General features: G+C 43.7%; 1 protein-coding gene across 1 annotated transcript; it reads left to right on the forward strand.

Moving 5' to 3' along the window:
- Positions 1-10260: 10260 nt before the first annotated feature.
- On the forward strand, positions 10261-22534 carry LOC146042068 (interleukin-18-like). Its single transcript, XM_083161977.1, has 5 exons — positions 10261-10360; positions 15220-15270; positions 17661-17798; positions 20155-20288; positions 22105-22534. Exons 1-5 carry the CDS (start codon positions 10348-10350, stop codon positions 22315-22317), a joined length of 549 nt encoding a protein of 182 aa, XP_083018103.1. The 5' UTR covers positions 10261-10347; the 3' UTR covers positions 22318-22534.
- The last annotated feature ends 1370 nt before the right edge of the window (positions 22535-23904 follow it).

Genomic DNA, 23904 nt, shown 5'->3' on the forward strand with positions numbered 1-23904 from the left:
AATAAGAAATATAAATTGTCTGTAAAATACCAGAACCTACCAAATCAGCAATGGATATCTATTCCAGGTTGAACTAGATGGACGCAAGTCTTTTTTCAGCCTTACCTACTATGTAACTATGTAATATAATCGACAGGGAGCAAGTCGTCATTTTGACTAGATATATTGGTTCAATCATCTCTGCACGGAACCTTATGTAGTCTAAACAGAACGTATTCAGTATGATAAAATCGGCATGGAACAAGCTGTCAGTTTGCAGAATAATTCAATATAGATCATATATGCGTATGACATCTTGATGTTTAGTGATTTTGAACAAAGACATATGGACTATGAAAAAGAGGAGCGTAATATATATATATATATATATATATATATATATATATATATATATATATATATATATATACTGAACCTTCCCTTGCTAGGTTGGTTTATTGGAGGCACCCGTCCAAGTATTGCTGGTTGCCGGAGTGCCGGACTACTACCAATTATATATATATATATATATATATATATATATATATATATATATATATATATATATATATATATATATATATACAAAACAAGGATCACACAGACAAAAATGAATAAAGAAGGATAAACATCATAAATATAATGGTATAGTTGTTGCCTAATGGACATGTTTGCAATGAACACTGGGCCTTTAAACATTATTCAGCTCAATACATTCATTATAAAAATGTAATTATAAAGAAACTAAATAAAGCCTTGGCAGAATGTGAGAAACGAACCTGTGGGGTTCCATGTCCGGCCTGGTTGTGAGACTGGAGCTCTACTGATTGAGCCACAGCTCCTTATATAGAGAACTTTGCTACTTTGTTTTAATTGACCTTTAACGCTGTGATTCCATGTGATTCCATTCCTTTTATTTCTTTTCTTTTTTTTGTATTTTATGTTGTATATTTTTATTGACTATATATTCATTTTATTTTTGTTGACTATATATTATATATTAATAACAATTGTTTTATAATTAAGTATTGTTTAATATTTCATTTTATATTGCTCTAATAATACAAGCTATTTGTCTATGAACGTTCTAATCCAGTCTGATGTGGGTTAAAATACACCTGGATATAATAATTGGTCTTAGATTGGATGATCTACCTGTTAAATACACACGATTTTTGCCTCTAACCACTTCCTTATGATGAAACCGCTGCAGTGATATAGTGGAGAAATGCGTCAAGGATCTGGGGCTCTTTCACATTCCCCTTATTATTCAGCCAACCAGACCGGCCACCACCTTCTATTGTGCTGGATAAACCTCCTACTGCCGGCTTTTACATTGCCGCAACTGCGGTTATACTCACTGCTAACTGCAGCTATCTTCCGCGCATCTGCACTCACCATCCTGGAGAAGGACGGCTTGCTTCCTGCTAATTACGTCATCAGCAGCTTGTCAACAGGTGACGGCTGCCAGGCGGATGTAGCTGGAGCTGTCTGTGCGCTTCTGACAATGCTGCTGCTGGACATTGTTCCTCTCAAAGATCCCTAAAGGTATTGCCAGAGGCAGAACTCTGGGAGGCAATGGAGTCATCTGCCACCGCGCTCCTGCTCCCAATGGGGCACCTCTCCTCCACTGTGAGTTTGATTCAGTTAATTGAAAGCCGTTGATATCGCTTCTGTGGCTGACTCCCCCTCCTAGCAGGACCATAGATGTCACACACTCTTTATTTTAAACATCTAAACATAATATCCATAACATACATACATGCATACATATATTTATATAAGATGGTGTGTGTGTTGCCCAGTATTTATCTTGCCTCTGAGCAACTGGGACGAATTTACACCACTGGGTATTGCTATTCATCTCAAGCCGTGTCACGTTCACCTATCTGTATACCAATTACCAGCTGATAAAACTCTATATAATCTGGGCAGCAAAACCTACGGATCTGCATTTATTTCAGCAAGTAAATTGCGACAATTAAAAGCCGTAGAACTATTCGTTGATATACAGCTACAATTGGAGACCTATATTTAAATCATCCAGCACGAGATATTATTTCAATTAAGCACAAGACATTTTAATTGAAGGTGGTTCCCTCATGAATATTAATACATATCTGGAATTGGCTATATTGAATGTTATTAGGACATATTTATCCATTGGGAGTGTATTTACCAAACTAATTTTATATATTGTCTGTATTTGTTTTTTATTTACTTACCTACCTTTTCATAATATAATACTTTATTTTAAAATAAAATTTTTCAATATTAATGATTCAGTCATGTGGTATATATATATATATATATATATATATATATATATAGTACTTGTTTCCTAGCACGGCGCCCGTCGGGTCCCATCGCATACCATAACTTAAGGTATGCGATGGGACCCGATCAGACCCGACTGACCCGATTTTCGGGCTTCAAAGACGTTTCTGTACAATTTACAAATCTGTCGCATCGCATGCCATTATAATGAATACGTGTGAAGTAATGCGCTTGCGCTCGCCACACTATGTAAAATCAACTCCACGCCGACGTGGATAGTGGGGGTGTGAAAAGGTCGGAGGGGCTCGATGCACTCGCCACGCTTCGGGTTGGCGTTGATCGTGGCATGGCATTAACAATGGGGGATATTTGACATAGTAATTACCCATCAAGGTGGGTATACAATTAAAAATCAGGTCAGGGGGGGGGGGGGCATTTAACATTGTAATCAGCCATCAGGGTGGCTGTACAATAAAAATCGGGTCGAATCGGTCGCATCGCATGGGATTTGGACCCGATGTCATACAATTGATCGGTGGCGCCGTGCTAGGAAACAATTACTATATATATATATATATATATATATATATATATATATACATATACACACACCAGTAAAAATAAATATTTTATAATACTTGTTTACTTGTTTAGTTTCATGGCGGCAGTTACATACTCAGCGTAGCGTCCCTTTCAGAATCGGCCTCGTGTTTCCACGCCCAGCGTAGTTAGCGTAGTCAGTCAGAAGTAGCGTAGCATCCCTGGCTGCCTTACTTGTGTAGTTTCACGGCGGCAGCCTAAGCTACATTATCAGCGTAGGCTGCCGCCGTGAAACTACACAAGTTACTACCTTAGTGTTGTCGGGAACTGCATCTCTGTCCCTGGCGTCCCTGGCAAGCCTAGTCAGCGCCAAAGCAGCTATCCACGGCAGCCTGAAGCATGGCGAGCGTACGCGTTACGCGTCCTCCTGAACTTTTCATACCCCCACTATCCACAGCGGCGTAGGGTTGACCTTATATAGTGTGGCGAGCGCTGCGAGCCACCAAGTTTCATGGCGGCAGTTACATACTCAGCGTAGCGTCCCTTTCAGAATCGGCCTCGTGTTTCCACGCCCAGCGTAGTTAGCGTAGTCAGTCAGAAGTAGCGTAGCATCCCTGGCTGCCTTACTTGTGTAGTTTCACGGCGGCAGCCTAAGCTACATTATCAGCGTAGGCTGCCGCCGTGAAACTACACAAGTTACTACCTTAGTGTTGTCGGGAACTGCATCTCTGTCCCTGGCGTCCCTGGCAAGCCTAGTCAGCGCCAAAGCAGCTATCCACGGCAGCCTGAAGCATGGCGAGCGTACGCGTTACGCGTCCTCCTGAACTTTTCATACCCCCACTATCCACAGCGGCGTGGGGTTGACCTTATATAGTGTGGCGAGCGCTGCGAGCCACCAAGCCCGAAGCGTGGCGAGCGCAGCGAGCCCTGAGAGGGGACGCGGATTACCTTACATGTAATCTTCTGCGCTCGCCGAATTTCGGGCTCGGTGGCTCGCTGCGCTCGCCACACTATATGAGATCAACTCCACACCGATGTGGATAGTGGGGGTATGAAAAGATCAGGTGGACACGTAATGTGTCCGCTCGGCACGCTTTGGGCTGGCGTGGATAGTGGGGGTGTTTCAGGAACACATTCACACCTGCCATATCATACATCTGAGCAATATCTACTCAGACGCAGGAGTGTATCATTGCTGGAGCGTCTGAGATGCTCCTGCGTCTCAAACAGATGGAGCGGCTCTCCCTCAGCGCCAGCATGATCCCCTCTCCGCCAAAGAGAGGGGATCATGCTGGCGCCAGTGGTGTGAGAGAGGCGTTGACTAGGCTTGCCAGGGACGCAGGGGACAGAGATGCAGTTCCCGGCAAAAGTACGGTAATTACTTGTTTAGTTTCAAAGCGGCAGTCTACACTGATAACCTAGCTTACGCTGCCACCGTGAAACTACACAAGTAAGGCAGCCATTAGGCTGATCTTAGCTTAGCGCTGCTGCTGGCGCTACGCTGATAACATAGCTTAGAGAAGTAAGACAGCTATTGGCATGCTGCCAAGATTCAAACATAGTGTAGCATACAGCTGCCGCCGTGAAACTAAACAAGTACCATATTTTTTAATTGTATATTCCTTTATTGATTTCTAACCGAACAACCTCCAGATTGCCATTGAGAGCAGCCTTTAGTAGTTTTATTTAACCCACATAAGCTTTTGTTTGGTTATTAATTTATTTGTTTATATATATATATATATCTCATACCCTCCAACATTTGAAGATAAAAAATCGGTACACATTCGGAAAGGTGGCGTGGCCATGAACAAAGGGGCGTGGTCACTGGAAAAAAAGGGTGTAACCACGTCCCCTTTCCGTATATGTACTATGCACCAACTACTACACACATCATGCAGCTCATGTCACATGGTGGCTTGGTGGGCTGCTGGCTATTAAATAAGTATATTAAATATACTTATTTAATATGCCAGCAGCCTACCAAGCCACCATGTGACATGAGCTGCAGGCAAACAGGTGTGACAGGGTGCTGGATAGAAGAAGAAAGATGTAGTGATTTAGTGCAGTCTGCCAGGCTGAGCACCTACTTGCTGCACTGTAATGACTGCTGCAAAGACGTCCAGGATATCATCCCTCACGCCCGCCGGGGCATGAGAGCCGCCTGGGATCTCCTGCCGTAGCACACCCCGTACACTGTACAGGAAAGTGATAACGGAGAGGGAAGCACACACAGCCGCCAGCTCTCCCCTGTGCATCCTCTACTCCCGGAGAAGAGGTAGCCGCAGCAGCTCAGCTCCATAGCACTGCCGCCAGCCAATCACATTGCTGCACTGCCGCCAGCCAATCACATCGCTGCAGCATCAGCCAGCCAATAACAATGCTGCACAACTAACAAACGGAGAACCAGCCAATAACATCGCGCCCACAGATGGCAGCTGACGAATCACGTCTTATGATATGGTACAGGCTAGAGTAGCGAAGCTGTGAAATCGGTACATTCGGTACAAACTGTATTTGCCGGTACAGACTGTTAAAAAACTGTACTGTACAGGCAAATTCGGTACAGTTGGAGGGTATGATATATATATATATATATATATATATATATATATAAAGTTTTTGAAAGGAGGGCACGCACCAATTCGCAGTAAAAAATTCTTTTTATTCAGTTCATTAAAATATTGAACTCAAATAGTTGTCATCAACGTTTCGGTCCGCATTTCAGACCTTCATCAGGACAAACATCAGGGCAACAAGAGATCTTACTCCAACAGAGACCTAATGGGAAATGGTCCCATGGTGAACCTATATACCCATCCAGACAGGAAGTGTCACCCACCAACCAATGGGATTCCAATCACTCCTAATCCACCTATAATATTTGACAATCTCTCAAAAGCCCAAAGGGTGGCCCTTGGCAATTTGAAAAAGAATGACCAAATAGTTATCCGCCAAGCGGACAAGGGCGGTTCAGTCATGGTACAGGACTGGACCGCCTACCACACCGAGGTGATGTCCCAACTATCGGACCTTGAAACATACACTAAAGTGGGAACCAATCCCATGTACGATGTGAAAAAACTTGTTGACAGTAGACTGAAGTGTGCTTTTAACAACAGATGGATAGACGAGAAGATTTTCAAGTATTTGACGGTTGATGCCCCTATTTGTCCGATATTATACACGCTCCCGAAGGTGCACAAGTCCATGAGTGCACCTCCGGGGCGTCCAATAATATCGGCCATTGGTTCGGTTTTGCAGCCTTTGGCAGTATTTGTAGATACTTTCCTACAGCCCTGTGTGAAAAAAATGGAGAGTTACATACAGGATACACCAGATTTTCTTGAGAAAATTAGGATACTGGGTCCAATACCACAGGAGGCCCTCCTGGTCTCACTTGACGTATCATCACTATATACCGTGATACCTCACGAGGGAGGTCTGTTATCCATGAGGAAAGCGTTGGGTGAGGAACCCCATGGCCGCCCCCCTGTGGAATTTCTTCTGGAACTCGCCATGCTGGTTCTGACTAAGAACCATTTTAGTTATGGCGGGGGTTACTACTTCCAGAACAGGGGCACGGCCATGGGGTCCAACCTCGCGCCGGCTTACGCCAATCTTTATATGCATTTTTACGAGCATGAGTTCATTCTCTCTAGATATCGTACCCACATAATGAGTTATATGCGTTACATCGATGATGTTTTTATTGTGTGGGTGGGTACTTTGGTGGAGCTCAATGAGATGATCCGGTATCTCAACCTACTGGACTCCCCAATCAGATTCACTTCACATGTGGGGACTGATGAATTGAACTTTCTTGACGTAACGGTCTTCAAACAGACGAGTGGTCTGGGCTATAGACTCTATCGAAAGGAGACTGATCGCAATGGGCTTCTGTATGCTACTAGCCATCATTCGGAGAAACTAAAGGAGGGGCTACCGATTTCGCAGTACCTGCGGGTTCTCCGTAACAATTCAGACCCAGAGACAGCTGAAAGACAAATAGCCGAGATGACCAGCAGGTTCTTGGCCCGTGGCTACAAAGGTGAGGTGGTTATGCGATGTCTTGAAAAAGCAAGATACAGATTTCAGGACAAGACCAAAAAGGCACCCTTTGATGACAAAAGGATGATCTACTCAACCACATTTAACACAGCGTCCCACAGGCTGCAAAAATCCATCAAAAAATCGTGGCCGATTATTTCGAGGGATCCCTCCTTGGGGGCAATTAGCAAGATACCACCTATGATCTCGTTTAAAAGAGGTCCGAACCTCAAGCAAATGCTAATGAGGCCAACATTGATGCCGGCCCGTGAGGATAAGAATTGGATCCAGACGGGTAGAAATGGCTGTTACCGCTGTGCAGATTGCACGACATGTAGGTCAATGTTGGTGGGACCAACGTTCGCCCATCCTCACACCAACCAGAGGATCAAAATACAACACAGAGTCTCGTGTCAGTCTACTTTTATTGTCTATTTCCTGGTATGCCCTTGTGGCTTTTATTATGTTGGCCTAACGACCAGAACGTTTCGAGAAAGAATGGCGAACCACAGACGTTCAATAAGAGAGGCACTGGAGAAGAAAAATTCCGATAAGCCGGTCGCCCGCCACTTTCTCCTCAAGGGACATTCCATCGCAAGTCTTAAAAGTATGATTATCGATCACATACCTGTTCCAACACGCGGGGGTGATCGCGAAAAACTCTTGAAACAAAGAGAAGTGAAATGGATACAGCAACTCGACACATGTTCACCAAAGGGTTTGAATGAACACTTGCCATATGGCGTATTTCTATAATGGTGCACTTCCTCTTCAAATGTTGTTACCTATAGGTCTGGACAGCACCTCTAGATTTGGAGGATTCTACGATTATACAGTCCCATTTTTATCTACCCTTTTTTGTAGGTACAGTGGAGCAGGGAGGGTGAAAATGAATTCTTTCCCCTCTGGTATAAACAACAGTACCTATGGGTGAATACACCTATGGGTTGATTCTTTGTTTTATGTATGTATGTATTATGTCTGTCTTTATTGAACTAGGTTAACATGTGCTAGTGGTGATCTTATGGTGAACCTAATATCCATCCTTACATACCATGCATATCTTGTATAATGTCCATTCTATCCACCTGATGCCCACATCCTATCAAATGTAGTCCCTATGTGGGCGAGGTACTGAAGTATATACATCGTACTGTCCACCATATAGTTAATTGAGCACATCATAGACACTGTGTCCAATCATCATAGCCCGCACGGTTGCTAGGTGCTGGAGCGCATACATTGCGCTGTGCACCGCAAGACAACCGGATATACGTGCTACGCGTCACTTCCGGGAGTACGCATACACTACATGATGCTGAGGCGGCTGTGCGGACGATCGGTCCGACAGCCTTACAGATCTTTTATTGGTGGAGATAGAGGTGAGGGGGCGCATTAAGCATGTGTAGCATGTCTGCTATTATTAAGAAATTGTTTTACTGTTGTATACGCCGGTGACAGAAACAAGATGGCGGTGCGTTCCATTGAAATGGAACGCACGCCAGATCAGATATAGGTGGTGTGTATCGCCGCCGTTTTACCTGTGAATTTTGTGGCGTGATCAACAATACCTTGCTCTATATGGGGTCAATATACCCTGATGGTTTCTAAAATAGATCTATATCGCTAAATAGGTGGATTAGGAGTGATTGGAATCCCATTGGTTGGTGGGTGACACTTCCTGTCTGGATGGGTATATAGGTTCACCATGGGACCATTTCCCATTAGGTCTCTGTTGGAGTAAGATCTCTTGTTGCCCTGATGTTTGTCCTGATGAAGGTCTGAAATGCGGACCGAAACGTTGATGACAACTATTTGAGTTCAATATTTTAATGAACTGAATAAAAAGAATTTTTTACTGCGAATTGGTGAGTGCCCTCCTTTCAAAAACTTTATTTGATGGTCCTGTGCCTTGGAGTGAGCACAACTGTGATGATCCAATGAATTGTGTGCGGATTCCAAAAATACATATATATATATATATATATATATATATATATATATATATTAGTGGAGCGTTCACATTTATATTATTTTCTCAGCAAGTATATGTCTGCTCCTAGGATACAGACTGCAAGGGTTCCCAACCATGGTCCTCAAGCAGAGTTGCACTGTGGCGTGAAGGGTCCACCGGGGGAATGCAGTTGTAGGGCTCATGCTTAGAATCTTGGCTATCAAAGAGGGTTGTGGATTGATAGAGCTACAGGGTGACATTTAATAGGATGCCATTTTGGGCATTTTTGCGACTTTTTGGCGAAAAACAGGCTACAGTAAATCGCACTCTTTCTCGAAATCGCCAACTTAATGAGATTTGCAGTAAAAATCACACTTTTTTGCTGTGAATTCGCACATTCTGAAGTGGCGATTTTTCAATTCACATCCAGATGTTTTCCCAATAAAAAGTATACAAATCTTTAATGGGATGTGTATTCGGGAAAATGTTACTAAAAATCACCACACAAAAATACCAGGTTGTGATGGGCAATTTTGACAGAACCATGCACAGATCAGTGCAAAAAAAAGAAAAAATAATCCCAACGTGAAGAGCCGGCCCTGGTTTCATAAAATCACGAGGCAAACCAAGTAGGGGTCACCTGCATTTTATAAAACCAGCACCAGGTATAAGGTCCGGTCCTGGTTCCCAAAATACGGGGGACAAAACGAGTAGGGGTCCCTCGTATTTCAAGAACCAGCACCGGGCCAAACCAGCCAGCAGGGTAATGCCACAGCCGGGAAGAAACTTTTTATACAAGTCCCCCCTGCCAAATCATTAACCCCTGACCGTTCAGCATGGTCAGGGATCCTGGGGAAGTGGGGTCCCCCACTCCAGAATTTACCGGTCCATGCTAAAGCCTGGGGCTGTCCCCGGTGGCCCTGGGTGGTGGCAACCAGGCTGATAAATGTGTAAGAGTAGAATAAACTGTTGGGTACTGTTGAAGGAATTACAAGTCCCAGCAAGCCTGCACCGCATGCAGGGACTTGGAGAACCACAAGTTCCAGGGATGGAGTAGACGGCCTGTCCATAACATCCTGCTATGGAAAGTCGTTGACCTCTGGGAAAATCATTGGCCAGGGGGGAACTTACTCAGTGTGTATGCAATAAGCGATTTTCAGCCCAGAGATTTTCCCCATCATCGCTGTCCATACACGCTGGTCAAAATCACCTAGTGTGTATGGACTTTTACTTGCAGAGGAAGCAAAAGTGCTTCTTACAGTAAATAAATGACCAATGTTGCCACAATCCTCATTTGCCATTTCCTGTTGCCATTTACAGCAGTAATCCACTTAAGTTTCGCACGGCTAATAAACATGTTTTTACTCTCTATGACATGATGCAATGTTGACACAAGACCAAGTTGTACGTGATGAAATACTATCGTAAATGACTTGAGTAATTTGATGGTAGTTCCTGAATGCGGCAAAGTACAGCAACTTGTCATGGTCAGAAACCTTTATATTCCCCTACATTACTCGATTATCAGAAAATAAGCAGCTGCAGAGATGGGTGCATTAGGTAAGTGTACTGACTGCTATGCACTAATGCGGTTCTGTGACATAGAGTTACATTCACAGGGTGAGCGTACACATTGGAATGCAGAAGAGTAGCTATGAGATGGGATCTGTTACTGTAGATCAGTGTTTTTCAACCACTGGGGCAGATGTATTAAGCTTTAACAAGAGATAAATCCAAGGGTGATAAGGAGAGATAAACGTCCAGCCAATCACCTGCCAACTGCCATGTTACAGGCTGTGTTTGAAAAAAGTCAGTAAGGAGCTGATTGGCTGGACGTTTATCTCTCCTTATCACTCTTCCATTTATCTCTTGTTAAGGCTTAATACATCTGCCCCACTGTGCCATGAGCTGTTGTCAAGTGTGCCCCCAGATCTAGAGATGCCCAAACCAGTTTACAGCCACCACCAGTTCAACTGTTATTTACTGGTCTCTTCTTTTTACCTGTTACCTGTTATATGGAGGCCAATAGGTTTGATTTTTTTTCCTGTGGGGGGCAATGTGTTTTGCCCTGTGGGGATCCCATGGTGTGCCTTGGCAATTTTAAAATCTTATTTAGTGTGTCGCAAGGTAAAAAGGTTGAAATACACTGCTGTAGATCATGGTTATTATCAGGTTTTGTTTGCTGCAACTTATTACAGTAGATGCATTGTTCTGTCACACTTGGCAATAAAATATGAGGACAATCTAAGGAATGCATAGTAAGTGTAATGTTATATAACAAACAGTAAACCAACAATTATAGCCATAATGTAAATAGAAAGTATACATAACTTATAGCCTGGCGCTGAGGTGTTCAATATATGTTGTACTTCTCCGCCGTTTTGTATACCAATGGTACCATGCAGAGGGAAATATAAATATAGTGAAGTACGTTGTGGTACAACAAAATTTTAATATACATAAAACAAATTCTGGTAGGTCATATTCAGATCCTCCAGAAATGTACAGTGACAATTAAAAGATATATCCAGTAAAAATTACAATGGTGCAAAGAAATTCATTGAGGGAGCCCCTTGTTGGCTGCAAGGTAAAGAATTACCGGATAGTAGGAACTGATTGCCAGTTCTATAAGCGCATGTGAAATTGTCCCGGGGCAAATCACAGGTTACAGGTCCCACGTACCGGCACTTCCTTCCTGGGTCAACAAACCGACGCGTTTCGACTCCTTCTGGAGTCTTTTTCAAGGTCTCAAGTGGTACCGACGCATTTCGACTCCTTCTGGAGTCTTTTTCAAGGTCTCAAGTGGTACCTCCTTGTCCTGTATATATATATATATATATATATATATATATATATATATATATATATATATATATATATATAGTAAAAAGAATTCAAGAACCCGGCGACTGAGTGGACAAGAATATGCAAAAATGTACGAGTATGAAAAATTTATTTTCACATGCAAAACATATAGAAGAAATGTATCTAATAAAGAAGGGGGGGGGGATGTAACACTATAAGAAAAATGGCAACATCACGTATAGGGGGAAACAGCACAATGCAAAAAAATGACACAATAAAAAAAATATAGATGGAATGAGGTACCGTAAAACAAGTAATATAAAAATGGGGAAGTCCTTTTGCGACGAAACATGTTGGGCAGCTTCTGAAATCCTACCTCATTGCACTAAGTTAAGCCTCTTTTTTAGATCACATTTTTATATTACTTGTTTTACGGTACCTCATTCCATCTATTCTTATGACTTTTATGTGGTTTTTAACATAGTAGTGTTTTTTACCCATATAGTCAAAAAAAGTTTTTTTTATTGTGTCATTTTTTTGCATTGTGCTCTTTCCCCCTATACGTGATGTTCCCATTTTTCTTATAGTGTTACATCCCCCCCCTTTTTTATTAGATACATTTCTTCTATATGTTTTGCATGTGAAAATAAATTTTTCATACTCGTACATTTTTGCATATTCTTGTCCACTCAGTCGCCGGGTTCTTGAATTCTTTTTACCATACCTGTGCTCTATAAGGCGGTACACCACCGTTTTTTACCAAAACCTGTGCTGACACCCCGTATACTTAAGGGGAGCTAGTGTGTCAAGTACCCATCTAACTATCCATCTCTCCTGTTTAATAGTACCTGGCGCTGACCACCCTTATCTTTTCTGTATCCATATATATATATATATATATATATATATATATATATATATATATATATATATATATATATAGAGGCGAATGAGCAGCGTCACTCCTGAGTGACGCTGCTCATTCGCCTCTATCCTAATTATTCTTGCGGAAGGCACCCAAAGGCCATTGACAACTCCTGGATTGGAGTGAGTGCCGGTTCACAGCCAGCGTATGTATATATATATATATATATATATATATATATATATATATATATATATGGTAACAGTTCTTTGTCAGGTCAACAAAGTGAGTCGGCACTCTGCTGATTTAGAGCAAAATTATGTATGCAATGGAAAATATAATACATTACAAAGTGCTCCAATGTCATCAACGTTTCATGGCCGTCCAGTCTGTCCCTGCACTTGCACACCTTACTCAGCAGCCCACATCCTGACGGAATGGCCTGGACGGCCATGAAACTTTGATGACGCTGGAGCACTTTGCAATGTATTATATTTTCCATTGAATACATATTTTGTTCTAAATCCGCGGAGTGCCGACTCACTTTGTTGACCTGACAATGAACTGTTACTGTTTATTGCGCCAGTGAGGCACCCCGGGCGCTGCTTCCTGTCCTCCAGAGTGCCAAAGTATACACACATACATATATATACATATATATACATATGGGTAGCAATGGAAAAAGATGGAAAAAGATATCGGCGACTAATTATTGTAAATATGATAATAAAAAATATTTAATGAGATGACAATAAAAATATAAAAGTAAAAACACATTTATACACCAATGGACATATATTACACAATAAAAACTGGTTTCAAAGGTAAATAGGTGTGAAATACTGTGTTTGGGTAAAAGATGGGATGGGGATATATATAAATAGTTTTATATATATATATATATATATATATATATAAGAAAAATATATAAGAAAAAATAGTTTTCTTTTTTTTAAATATATATATAAAAAACTTTACGTATATAAACAAGGTGTTAATAAAAAGTTCTTAGCTTTTTTAAGGTGATAGGAGGTAGGTAGCCCAACGCGTTTCGTCTGGTGTGACTTCTTCAAGGGGTCTATATATATATATTATAGTTTTCTGGAACAAGCTAACCCCAAATAAGGGTAGAAGCTTGTGACACGGCACTCCAAGGACTGGATACGGAACCCTAAGTGATGAACACACCTGACGATGGGACTTGGGGTTAGCTTGTTCCAGAAAACTGCATCTTACCTACAAAGGCACCCGGGCAGCTGAACCCTCTATGTGGAGTGCCGGTTCCACCTGCATATATATATATATATATATATATATATATATATATATATATCACACAGAAAAAAGAAAGATAATGCGCAAGTCCTTAGCTGTAATAAGGAACCTTTTCGGTCCCAGATGATGATGAATTCCAAAAGCACTTAAGATCACAGTTCAGTAATCGGCAGCTCCCCATAGTCACTTGGATCAGTGAATGGTAGTATAGAATCTAGAAGGAAAGGAAGCGCTCCATAGTGCGTGCAGCAGTTGAAAAAAGTTTCTTTATTCCGTTAAAAACCGCTCGCATACAGCTATAAAATAACGTACTAGTTTCTGCGGTTTATGACAACCGCGGCAATGACAGCATAAATCACAGACATGCAACTCTGGTGAGAGCGGCTGCACAGTCACCTACGTCCAATGCTAGGCCACTTCCCTACGCGTTTCATCACGGAGACTTCGTCTGTATGATTTATTTTTGTTTCTAGATATCACCTACTGTACACATATATTTTTATATATATATATATATATATATATATATATATATATACACTGTATGTTGTTCACCAAATGCCATTAGTTGTGTCCAAAATATTACCTGAGACAATCAGAGATCAACTATAGAGAGAGCAGAATGCAATAGCATATTAGTTATGTATTCATCCCACCTTTTTTTGTGATGGCTCCACCTACATTTGATTTCGTGCCACCCATTTGAGGCCACTTTTAGAAAATTTTCCAGGGCCACTTTTAGTTCCCAATCTGCCCCTGCACATGACTTATAATGGCATAATACAATGTATGTTGATAATTGAATTGTATTATCATGTTCTCCCATGAAGTAAGATGCTCACGTGACTTTATATTCTACATAGCATATTCAGTGGCATAACTATTTATTGGGTGCCCCCCTGCCGGCAGTTCTGGGCGCTCCCCCTTAAAATAAAGGCCGCCCCCCCTTAAAGTAAAGCCCGCCTTCAACTCCGCACTTACCCCTCTGCTCGCCACCGGGACCGCAGATCTACTTGTCTCTTGTCTGCGGTCCCAGCTCTCTTCCTGTCAGGCTTATTAATGAAAATGGACCTCACAAATTGCCCGCACCCTAACAGCAGACACTTTTTGAGGATGTTAGAGGACGCGGCGGCCTCCTCTAGCATCCTCAAAAATGGTCTGCTGTTAGGGGGCGGTCATTTTGTGAGGTCCATTTTCATTAAGCCTGACAGGAGGAGAACAGGGACCACAGACAAGAGACAAGTAGATCTGCGGTCCCGGCGGCGGCGGTGGTGAACAGAGGGGCAAAGTTGGTCACGTGTCCCGGCGGCGGTGGCAAACAGAGGGGCAAGGTTGATCAGCAGTGCAGCGCATGATAACCCCACAGACCCCCGGCGCCCACACTTAATCAGCACCTCCCCACGACGCGGGGCTATTGTTACGCCACTGAACATATTTATTCATTTTGCATAACATTTTCTTGTTTTTATTACAGATATAGACTTCGACATATGTGATATAGAGGAGGAAGTACTTTATTTTTGCTGTAAGTATGAGCTCATATTGTTCAAAAACAACATTTATTTTTTCATACCCAAAGATACATCTGTGGGGCAGATGGTTCGGCTTCTACCTCCCATTTTATAGAATGTACTCTGGATAGATGATTGTACAGTAGCTGTCAGATAATATCAGCTCCTCAAACGGCCATGACATTGCTACCATTCCCAAGTAACTCCCCTGTATGGTCCCTCCAATGAGGCAATACTACTGTATTTATTATTATTATTATATATTGATAAATGTTACACTGCTATTCTACATTTCCTCTCTTTTGCCACCACAAAATTAAGTTTTCTTATTTAACTTAGACTTAAACCAAAATGATAATATCACTTGTCCCTTTAAACAGATCACATTTTCAACTGCATGCTAATTATAGCTAATTATACCCCTTTCACACTGCATTGCAACCGGCTGAGACCCCTTTCAGACTGGTGATTTGAGCCAGCTTCTTGCCAGGTTGATGACGTCACCACCAATTAGGCCCCGAGCCCAGTTGGTGTAATGACGAATTTTGTATAAAGATAAGAAACCAAGTACAGAGTAAAGATAAGGACCCCCCCCCCCCCCACCCTGCCCTGCCTTATGAACTCCTCCTGGCTCCTTATGTAAAATGTCCCTCACAAAATGGCTGCTCCTAACAGCAGACCATTTTTAAGGACGCTAGTGGAGGCCACTGCCGCCTCCTCTAGCATTCTCAAAAATTGTCTGTTGTAAGGGGTTGGCCATTTTGTGAGGGACATTTTTCGTAAGGAGCCAGGAAGAGCACTGGGACTAGTAGATCTGCAGGTCCCGACTCCCGGCCACAGACGCAGCGCCAAGCAGTGGCATAAGGCAGGTCCAGGCAGGTGGCAGCATAACAATAGCCCCTGCAGACCCCCGGCACCCACACTTACCCAGCGCCTCCTCGCCACCATGGGGTCTGTTAACGCCACTGCCCGAGCCGACACAAGGAGATGAGATCATATCCAAGTGCAGAATTATGCTATGCTGTAAATGGGTCTTGAGTTGCATTGACCTGACTTACCCATTCACACTGAGCTGGGTTAACCAAAGTTCAGTTCTCCTTGTTACCCAGGTTGAAATCTGGGCGCTTTCACACTTGATGTGTGTTCAAGTGAAATACCACAGGATATTGCTGGCAGTATGAAAGGGGTATTTGAAACTAATATACAACATTTAAAAAAAGGCTCACAACTATACATGTAAATTAATGTTTTACAATAAACCTACAGTGCATTAATCCTTCACTATGTCAGACACAGGTGACGTTTAAACAGTACAAGATAAGGATGACTAATAGGTGTGTGACTGTTCTCATACTATAGTAATGCTTAGGCAACTTTATATAGTAATTAGTGCAAGCAGCTACATAACTCCCAACTTTGAGGGGTCCCCCTTCATGACGCTGACGGGGCCCAATGTGCGCGGGCCTGAAAATGGGCAAGGCTTTGGGTAAAAGGGATGTGGCTTTGCAGGATATCTGAGGCCACGCCTCATTTTTAACGCTGTGGGGGCACTGCTCTGCTCAGCAAAGCAACGGGAAGCAGGAGGATTCCCAAACCCCCCCCCAATCCCATAATAGGGGCCCCAGGTGGAAATATTGAGACAGTTGGGGGTATGTTTACCATAAATCAGGGCTACCTGCAGCCCCTCAACAAATGTTATGAAATATCCACTTTAAGGGGTTTATTTACTAAGCTGGGAGTTCTATTGAAGTTGGAATGTTGCTATGGGCAACAAATCAAAATTTTTGTTTATTTAGCACCGTCTAGAACATAATAGATAGATTCTGATTGGTTGCCAATAGCAACATCCCATCTTCAATGGAACTCCCATATTAGTAAATAAACCCTTATGTTTTTACTAGCTCCATTTGTGAATTTATACTATTGGCCATATCACAGCGAACATAAAGTTTGAATTTGTTTCTGTTTATCCCATTAAGCGCCAAGTGAATGTGTCAACATAGGTGTGAAAATGGTCAAGCAAACATTACTTATCATCATAATGACCTGTCATTTCTCCCTTATATATAATCTTTTTTATAAACGTTTTTTATTTGAATTTATATAACAAATGTGAGCAATGTTGGCATTTTTTAGTGGATATTTTTGTGCATCTCTCGTAGAGATGTTGGCACTCAATGGGTCAAACAAACACAGCATGGTCATTCTGGGATAACTAGTATGCAATTAAATGTATTAACAACAACTGAACAGATTGTTAATGCTAATATTATAATTCAGTAACATTGAATTACTGTATGCATTTGGGATATTTCACATGCAGAATAAATATGCACTGAAATAAACATAACCTCTTAGATGCTATGTGAAAGTATGTAAGTGTTGTGCTCTGTTGATGTTACAGGTGGTTACCAGGCAGATGCATGGAAAAAAGCAAGTTCCTCCATACAGGGAATGATTCAGAACTATTTTGAAGAATTTTTGGAAGCTCACCCTGAGGGTCCTGGTTCTGCTGCAGTGTTCACTAATCCATCAGACCCAGGTAGAAAAAAAAAAAAAAAAAACATTTTTGGCACATATTGTTCTACATTAGGCTGCAATGTCATTATAACCAAGCATTGCTGTTCCCTTTCAGTAGCAGATTGCTGTATGGAAAATAAACATCAATGGTTAGCAACTTTCAGTGGTTTGCCACCAGTGGTTGCTGGTGATGCTATCAGTGGCAGAAGTACATTGGCTCTACACCACTGATGGCAGAGATGTGGGCAATTGTTTTTTTTTACACCAAGAACTTCCCCCTATTGTGCCACTTAGCCCCCCATCTTCACTAATTAACACATCACCTGCACTAGCCCCTCCCTGTTCTCTGGCTCATCACCTTCACAGTAGTGATTCCCACAGATGGTTTAAACCATTGCTAGTTCTCAATAGTCAATAGGTTTCTGCCATCAATGTAAACTGCCGATTGCACCGTCGATGGTGAACCGTTCCCTTCCCATTCCTACCTGGTTGTGCATTTTTGATGTAAAGATGGTTTGGGAAATGGTTCTTAATAAGCAGGGCCATTGAAAGAAAAGTTATACCTTGGTACTATGGGAGTGTTGTCCAGCATATGTGGTATGGATATTTATCCAACTGTGATTATATAATCAAAATGGCACCCTCTGGAGGACATGGTAAACCAATCTCGGGACATGGGTGCAACCCTGTCAGCTCAGGTACTTTGCCCTGGTTAACTTACCATTGATTCAAACTTATCAGATTTTTCAATACCAAATTGATCGATGTGGGTAAACATACAGTTAAGGTGCCCATACACTAGTAAGATTTATCTTCAGATCGGGCTGGTTGGAACAAAAAGATGGTATGGATGAGAGACAGTTTGTCAGTTTTCCAGCATTTCCAAGCAAATGGTCAACTGTCATTTGCTCTCATCCATAACCATGTTTTTGTTCCAACCAGCCAGATTGGAAGAGTAATCTGCGTGTGTATTGGCCAACTTTAGTCCCTGAAATGATTATTAACTTGTGGTCCCGTAATATTTGTTATTTGTCTATCTAAATAGCAGAAGTAATCAGGGCAATCTTAACATTAGGAAGGGCCCCTGGGCAACCTAGTTCACTGGACCCCCCCCCCCCCCCCAAATTAGTTTGCCCAGGAGCCCACAGTCACCTCCCCAACCCTCACCTCTCTGGCTCCATGCGGCAGCCAGTCAGCTTCCGGCGGCCGGGGATCCGATCATCTTCGCTGGGGGATCCGGGCAGCGGGATCAGGGCAGCGGCGGTAGCTAGGAGCCTGCCCTGAAGTGGCAAAGCGCTATTAACTGGCGGGGTGGGAAGCGCTGTTGCATTTGAAAAGACTGGCCAGACGCTGATTGGCTGAATTCAGCCAATCAGCGTTCGGCCAGTCTTTTCAAATGCAGCAGCGCTTCCCGCCCCACCGGCAAATAGTGCTAATGGGAAAGATGGTGGCCGGGTGGCGGGGATCCGACCATCCTTGCTGGGGAAGGTGATCAGGGCAGCGGTGGCGGTAGCTAGGAGCCCGAAGCGGCGAAGCACTATTTGTCGGCGGGGGCGGGAAGCGCTGTTGAATTTGAAAAGACTCGCCGGATGCTGATTGGCTGAATTCAGCCAATCAGCATTCAGCCAGTCATTTTAAATGCAGCAGCGCTTCTCGCCCCCCCTGCCGGCAAATAGCGATTCGCTGCTTCGGGCTCCTAGCTACCGCCACCGATGCCCTGATCCCCCTGCCGGATCACCCAGTGAGGGTGATCAGAACCCCGGCACACGGACCCCCGAAATTAAATTCACTGCTAGCTAGGAGGTGAAGCGCTATTTGCCGGCGGGGCGGGAAGCGCTGTTGCCTTTTCAAAGACTGGCCGGATGCTGATTTTCTGAATTCAGCCAATCAGCGTCCGGCCAGTCTATTCAAATGCAACAGCGCTTCCCGCCCTGCCGGCAAATAGAGCTTCGCCGAATCAGGCTTCTAGCTACCGCCACCGCCCTGATCCCCCTGCCCGGATCCCCCAGCGAGGGTGAGCGGATTCCCGGACCCCGGCCACCATCTTTCCCATTGGGCTGGGCCGGGGGCCCCTAGGTCCTAGGGCCCCCGGGCAACTGCCCATCGTGCCCAATGGGAAAGATGGCACTGAGTAATCCAACAAGTGTATTAAATAGAAGGCAGCAATACTGGGCTGATGCTGCCTAGTATATAATACACCTGTTGGATTACCTCTGCGTCTGAGTGCCGTCTTTCCCATTGGAACTGTATGTAATCTTATAGAATTGCACCAGACCATGTTGAATTATTGAAGTGAGTGCCGGCAGATTGTGGGACTATATATGTAGTTTAATAGCTGAAATAGAAAAAACATATATATATATACTTAATGCTTCCAGATCGAAGGACTTTTGAAATACAACCATATAGAACCAATATTATATATGATGGACTCTCTGTGGCGTTCACCATCAAGATTCACGATGAGCAGTACTACCTGTGTTGCTCGGATAATAAGGAGCTGTTCTTTAAGGTGAGGCTATACTCCGCCACCCTTCAATTCAGGAGCAAAAAGTTTACTCAGGATGGATCGGCCCCAAATCGCATAGCGTATGGGGGCCATAACTAGTTCCAGATTGACCATCTGGCACGTCTGGCAAATGGCAAAATAGCCAGTAGCCTGATGGGCAAGTCTGGCCACCCAAAAGCCTGGTTGAGCAGCTTTGCCACTTGGCATGGTTGGCAGGCAGAGAGATGCACATCCGCAAGGCTGTAACTTATGTCATGTTTTCTCAGATGTGGCCAACTGGCTACATGGATTACAGCCCCAGTCCTTGCCTGCCCCCAACCATCCATTTGAAAAAGTATCCATAATGGACCATGAGCTTCTCAGAAAGCCTGAATCAGGCCCATAATATATAAAGCAACCTAGACAAAGTGGAGGTCATACTGGTTGGCTCGCCTGACTGCCAATGGATGTTTAGCATAAATAAATATTTGGTACCTGTTTCCAGCACGGCGCCCGTCGGGTCCCATCGCATACCATTAGTTAAGGTATGCGATGGGACCCGATCTGACCCGGTATTAGGGTTTTAAGAGCTTCCTCTACAATTTTAACCTCGCGTCACATCGCATGCCATTACAATGGCATGCAATGCAACGCAATTAGACCCGGTTTTACATTGTACAGCAACCCTGATGGCTGATTACTATGTTAAATGCACCCCCATACCCGATTTTTAATTGTACAGCCACCCGGATGGCTGATTACTATGTTAAATGCATCCCCATTGTTAACGCCACCCCCACTATCAACGCCAACCCGAAGCGTGGTGAGCGCAGCGAGCCCGCGAGGGGCGGCGGTACGCGTCCTCCAACCTTGTCATACCCCCACTATCCACGTCGGCGTGGAGTTGATTTTAGATAGGGCAGAGAGCCACCGAGCCTGAAGCGTGACGAGCGCAGCGAGCCCCGCGAGGGGACGCGTAATACATGTGAAGTGATCCGCTGCGCTCGCCACACTTTATAAAATCAACTCTACGCTGACGTGGATAGTGGGGGTATGAAAAGGTCGGAGGACACGTACCGCCGCGCCTCGCTGCGCTCGCCACGCTTCGGGTTGGCGTTGATAGTGTGGGTGGCGTTAACAATGGGGGGTGCATTATCACCCAGGGTGGCTGTACCATGAAAAATTGGGTCTGGGGGTGCATTTAACATAGTCATCACCCATCAGGGTGGCTGTACAATTAAAAATCGGGTCTGATCGCATCGCATGCGATCGGGTCGCATGCGATGCGACCCGATATGATAGACCCGATGCCATAAGATAAAAGTCAGTGGCGCCGTGCTAGGAAACAAGTACCAAATATTTTGCATATTTTGCATAAATTCTAGTGCTCGTAAATCTAAGTCAGTCCTGCCATGAGAATTGGGCGAGCTGCAGATGTCCATGATGTATGTCAGCTGCCCCCCCCCCCCCCCCAGGTAAACCAGGTACCCACCCGCTTTCGCATGGGGATGCCCAGTGTTTATTATGGGCGCACCCAGCGGGTTCATATGCGAACATCCCCACGCACGCCTCCTCCACCCCCCTCCCCGTTTAGCAGCGCCATGGAGACTATGAAATAGAAGCCCTGCACATGTGCCTAAGCGAATATGCATAGAGCTTCAACATCAAACCCCCGTGCTAACGTATGGGTGAGTCCGTAAATCAGAATGACCTCCAGTGAGTACCAGAAAATATATGCAGAGTTGTTCCATACTTTGACATGATAATATATATATATATATATATATATATATATATATATATATATATATATACTGTATGATAATTTCTCACCTTACAGAAAGGAATTTGTCCGGACACTATTAAAGAAAACAAAAGTGAAATCATCTTTTTTCAAAAACAATTCACTGAAGGAGACAAAGCTTTTAAATTTGAAGCATCTCTAAAAAAGAATTACTTCCTGGCGGTCAGTGAGGATAACGGGAAGCGGAAACTGATCCTCAAGAAAAATTACGATGAGGTGGATGAAACGAAAAAGTTTACTATAAACTGAAAGTGCTGAGATTTAGTTGATTGCACCTAACCTACAATATGGATGGGAAATGCTGGTGACTTTATGGCATATTATGTTTTATTACAATAATGTATTTTAATCATTCTAGACCAATGGTTTCTAATCTGTGGATAATATTTATTATGTACACTATTTTTCTATGTACAGTATTGTGTCTTGGTCATGTGTATATTGTAGACTACTGAAGATTATTGCATTCTGTGGTATTAATGTTTGTTATAGTATAGTCCAGGCATGGCCAAACTATTGCCCTTCAGCTGTTGTGAAACTACAAGTCCCATCATGCCTTGCCACAGTTATGCTATTAGGGAATGCTAAAACTATGGCAAGGCATGCTGGGATGTGTAGCTTCACAACAGATGGAGGGCCATAGTTTGGCCATGCCTGGTATAGCGGATCAAAGTTGTCTAGATGGATGTTGTGGTCGACCACCCTTAGTCGAACCCGTCTAGTTAGACTAAAAAGGCATAAGAGGTAGCATATGTGGGTATCAGTGTTTATATTACTTTGTTAGGATTGTCAATCCTTGGAGAGGAATCCATTGGAAACTACATGATGAGTGCAGTAATACACCACCTGCTGCGCTAGGCTTCATTACATTCAATGGTACTTGTTTCCTAGAACGGCCACAATCGGGAGTAATCGTGTACCTTAACTTAAGGTACAGGATTAACGCGATGGACCCGATTTCCTTTGAAATCAGGTCCATTTTGCCAGCAAAGGCAAAATCACGTTGATCGCGTCGGTCGCGTGCATTAACATGGCACGCAACGCGACCGACGCGATGGACCCGATTTTGCCATAGGGTTCAATGTTAAAATATTTTTAACATTGTAATCGCGTTCATCGCGTCGGTCTTGTGCCATTATAATGGCACAAGATGAGATGGACGCGATTAAGCACATTTTACATAGCTAACTATGGGAAATGGGCCAATATGGCCCATTTCTCATTGTATATGCCCCCGTCATGCCTATAAATTAATGCCCCCCCATTGTGAGCGGCACCCCACGATTGACTCGAACCCGAAGCGTGGCGAGCGTAGCGCGCCCACGAGGGGCGGCGGTACGCGTCCTCCGACCTTTTCATACCCCTACTATCCACGTCGGCGTGGAGTTGAGAATATAAAGTGTGGCGAGCGCAGCGAGCCGCCGAGCCCGAAGCGTGGCGAGCAGACGCGTATACCTGTGAAGTAATGCGCCTCCCCACTGCGGGGCTCGTTGCGCTCACCACGCTTCGGGCTCGGTGGCTCGCTGCGCTCGCCACACTTTATATTCTCAACTCCACGCCGACGTGGATAGTAGGGGTATGAAAAGGTCGGAGGACGCGTACTGCCACCCCTCGCGGGCTCGCTACGCTCGCCACGCTTCGGGTTGGCGTCAATCGTGGGGTGCCGTTTACAATGGGGCCATTTGAGCCATCAGGGGGGTTAAAATTGGGGTCTGGGGACAATTTTACATTGAATCCAATGTAAAATAGGGTCACAGGGACCCTATTCACATTTGATTCAATGTAAAAATCGGGTCCATCGCGTCGGTCGCATCGCATGCGATTTGGTCGCATGCG

This window comes from Crinia signifera, chromosome 19, assembly GCF_055691185.1.
Source record: "Crinia signifera chromosome 19, ASM5569118v1, whole genome shotgun sequence".
Classification (NCBI taxonomy): Eukaryota; Metazoa; Chordata; class Amphibia; order Anura; family Myobatrachidae; genus Crinia; species Crinia signifera.

Bases quoted from the DNA above. Each gene is read 5' to 3' on its own strand.
- LOC146042068 (XM_083161977.1), top strand. The intron at 15,271-17,660 runs GTAAGTATGAGC...TTGATGTTACAG, and splicing joins GGAAGTACTTTATTTTTGCT to GTGGTTACCAGGCAGATGCA. The intron at 17,799-20,154 runs GTAGAAAAAAAA...TAATGCTTCCAG, and splicing joins CACTAATCCATCAGACCCAG to ATCGAAGGACTTTTGAAATA.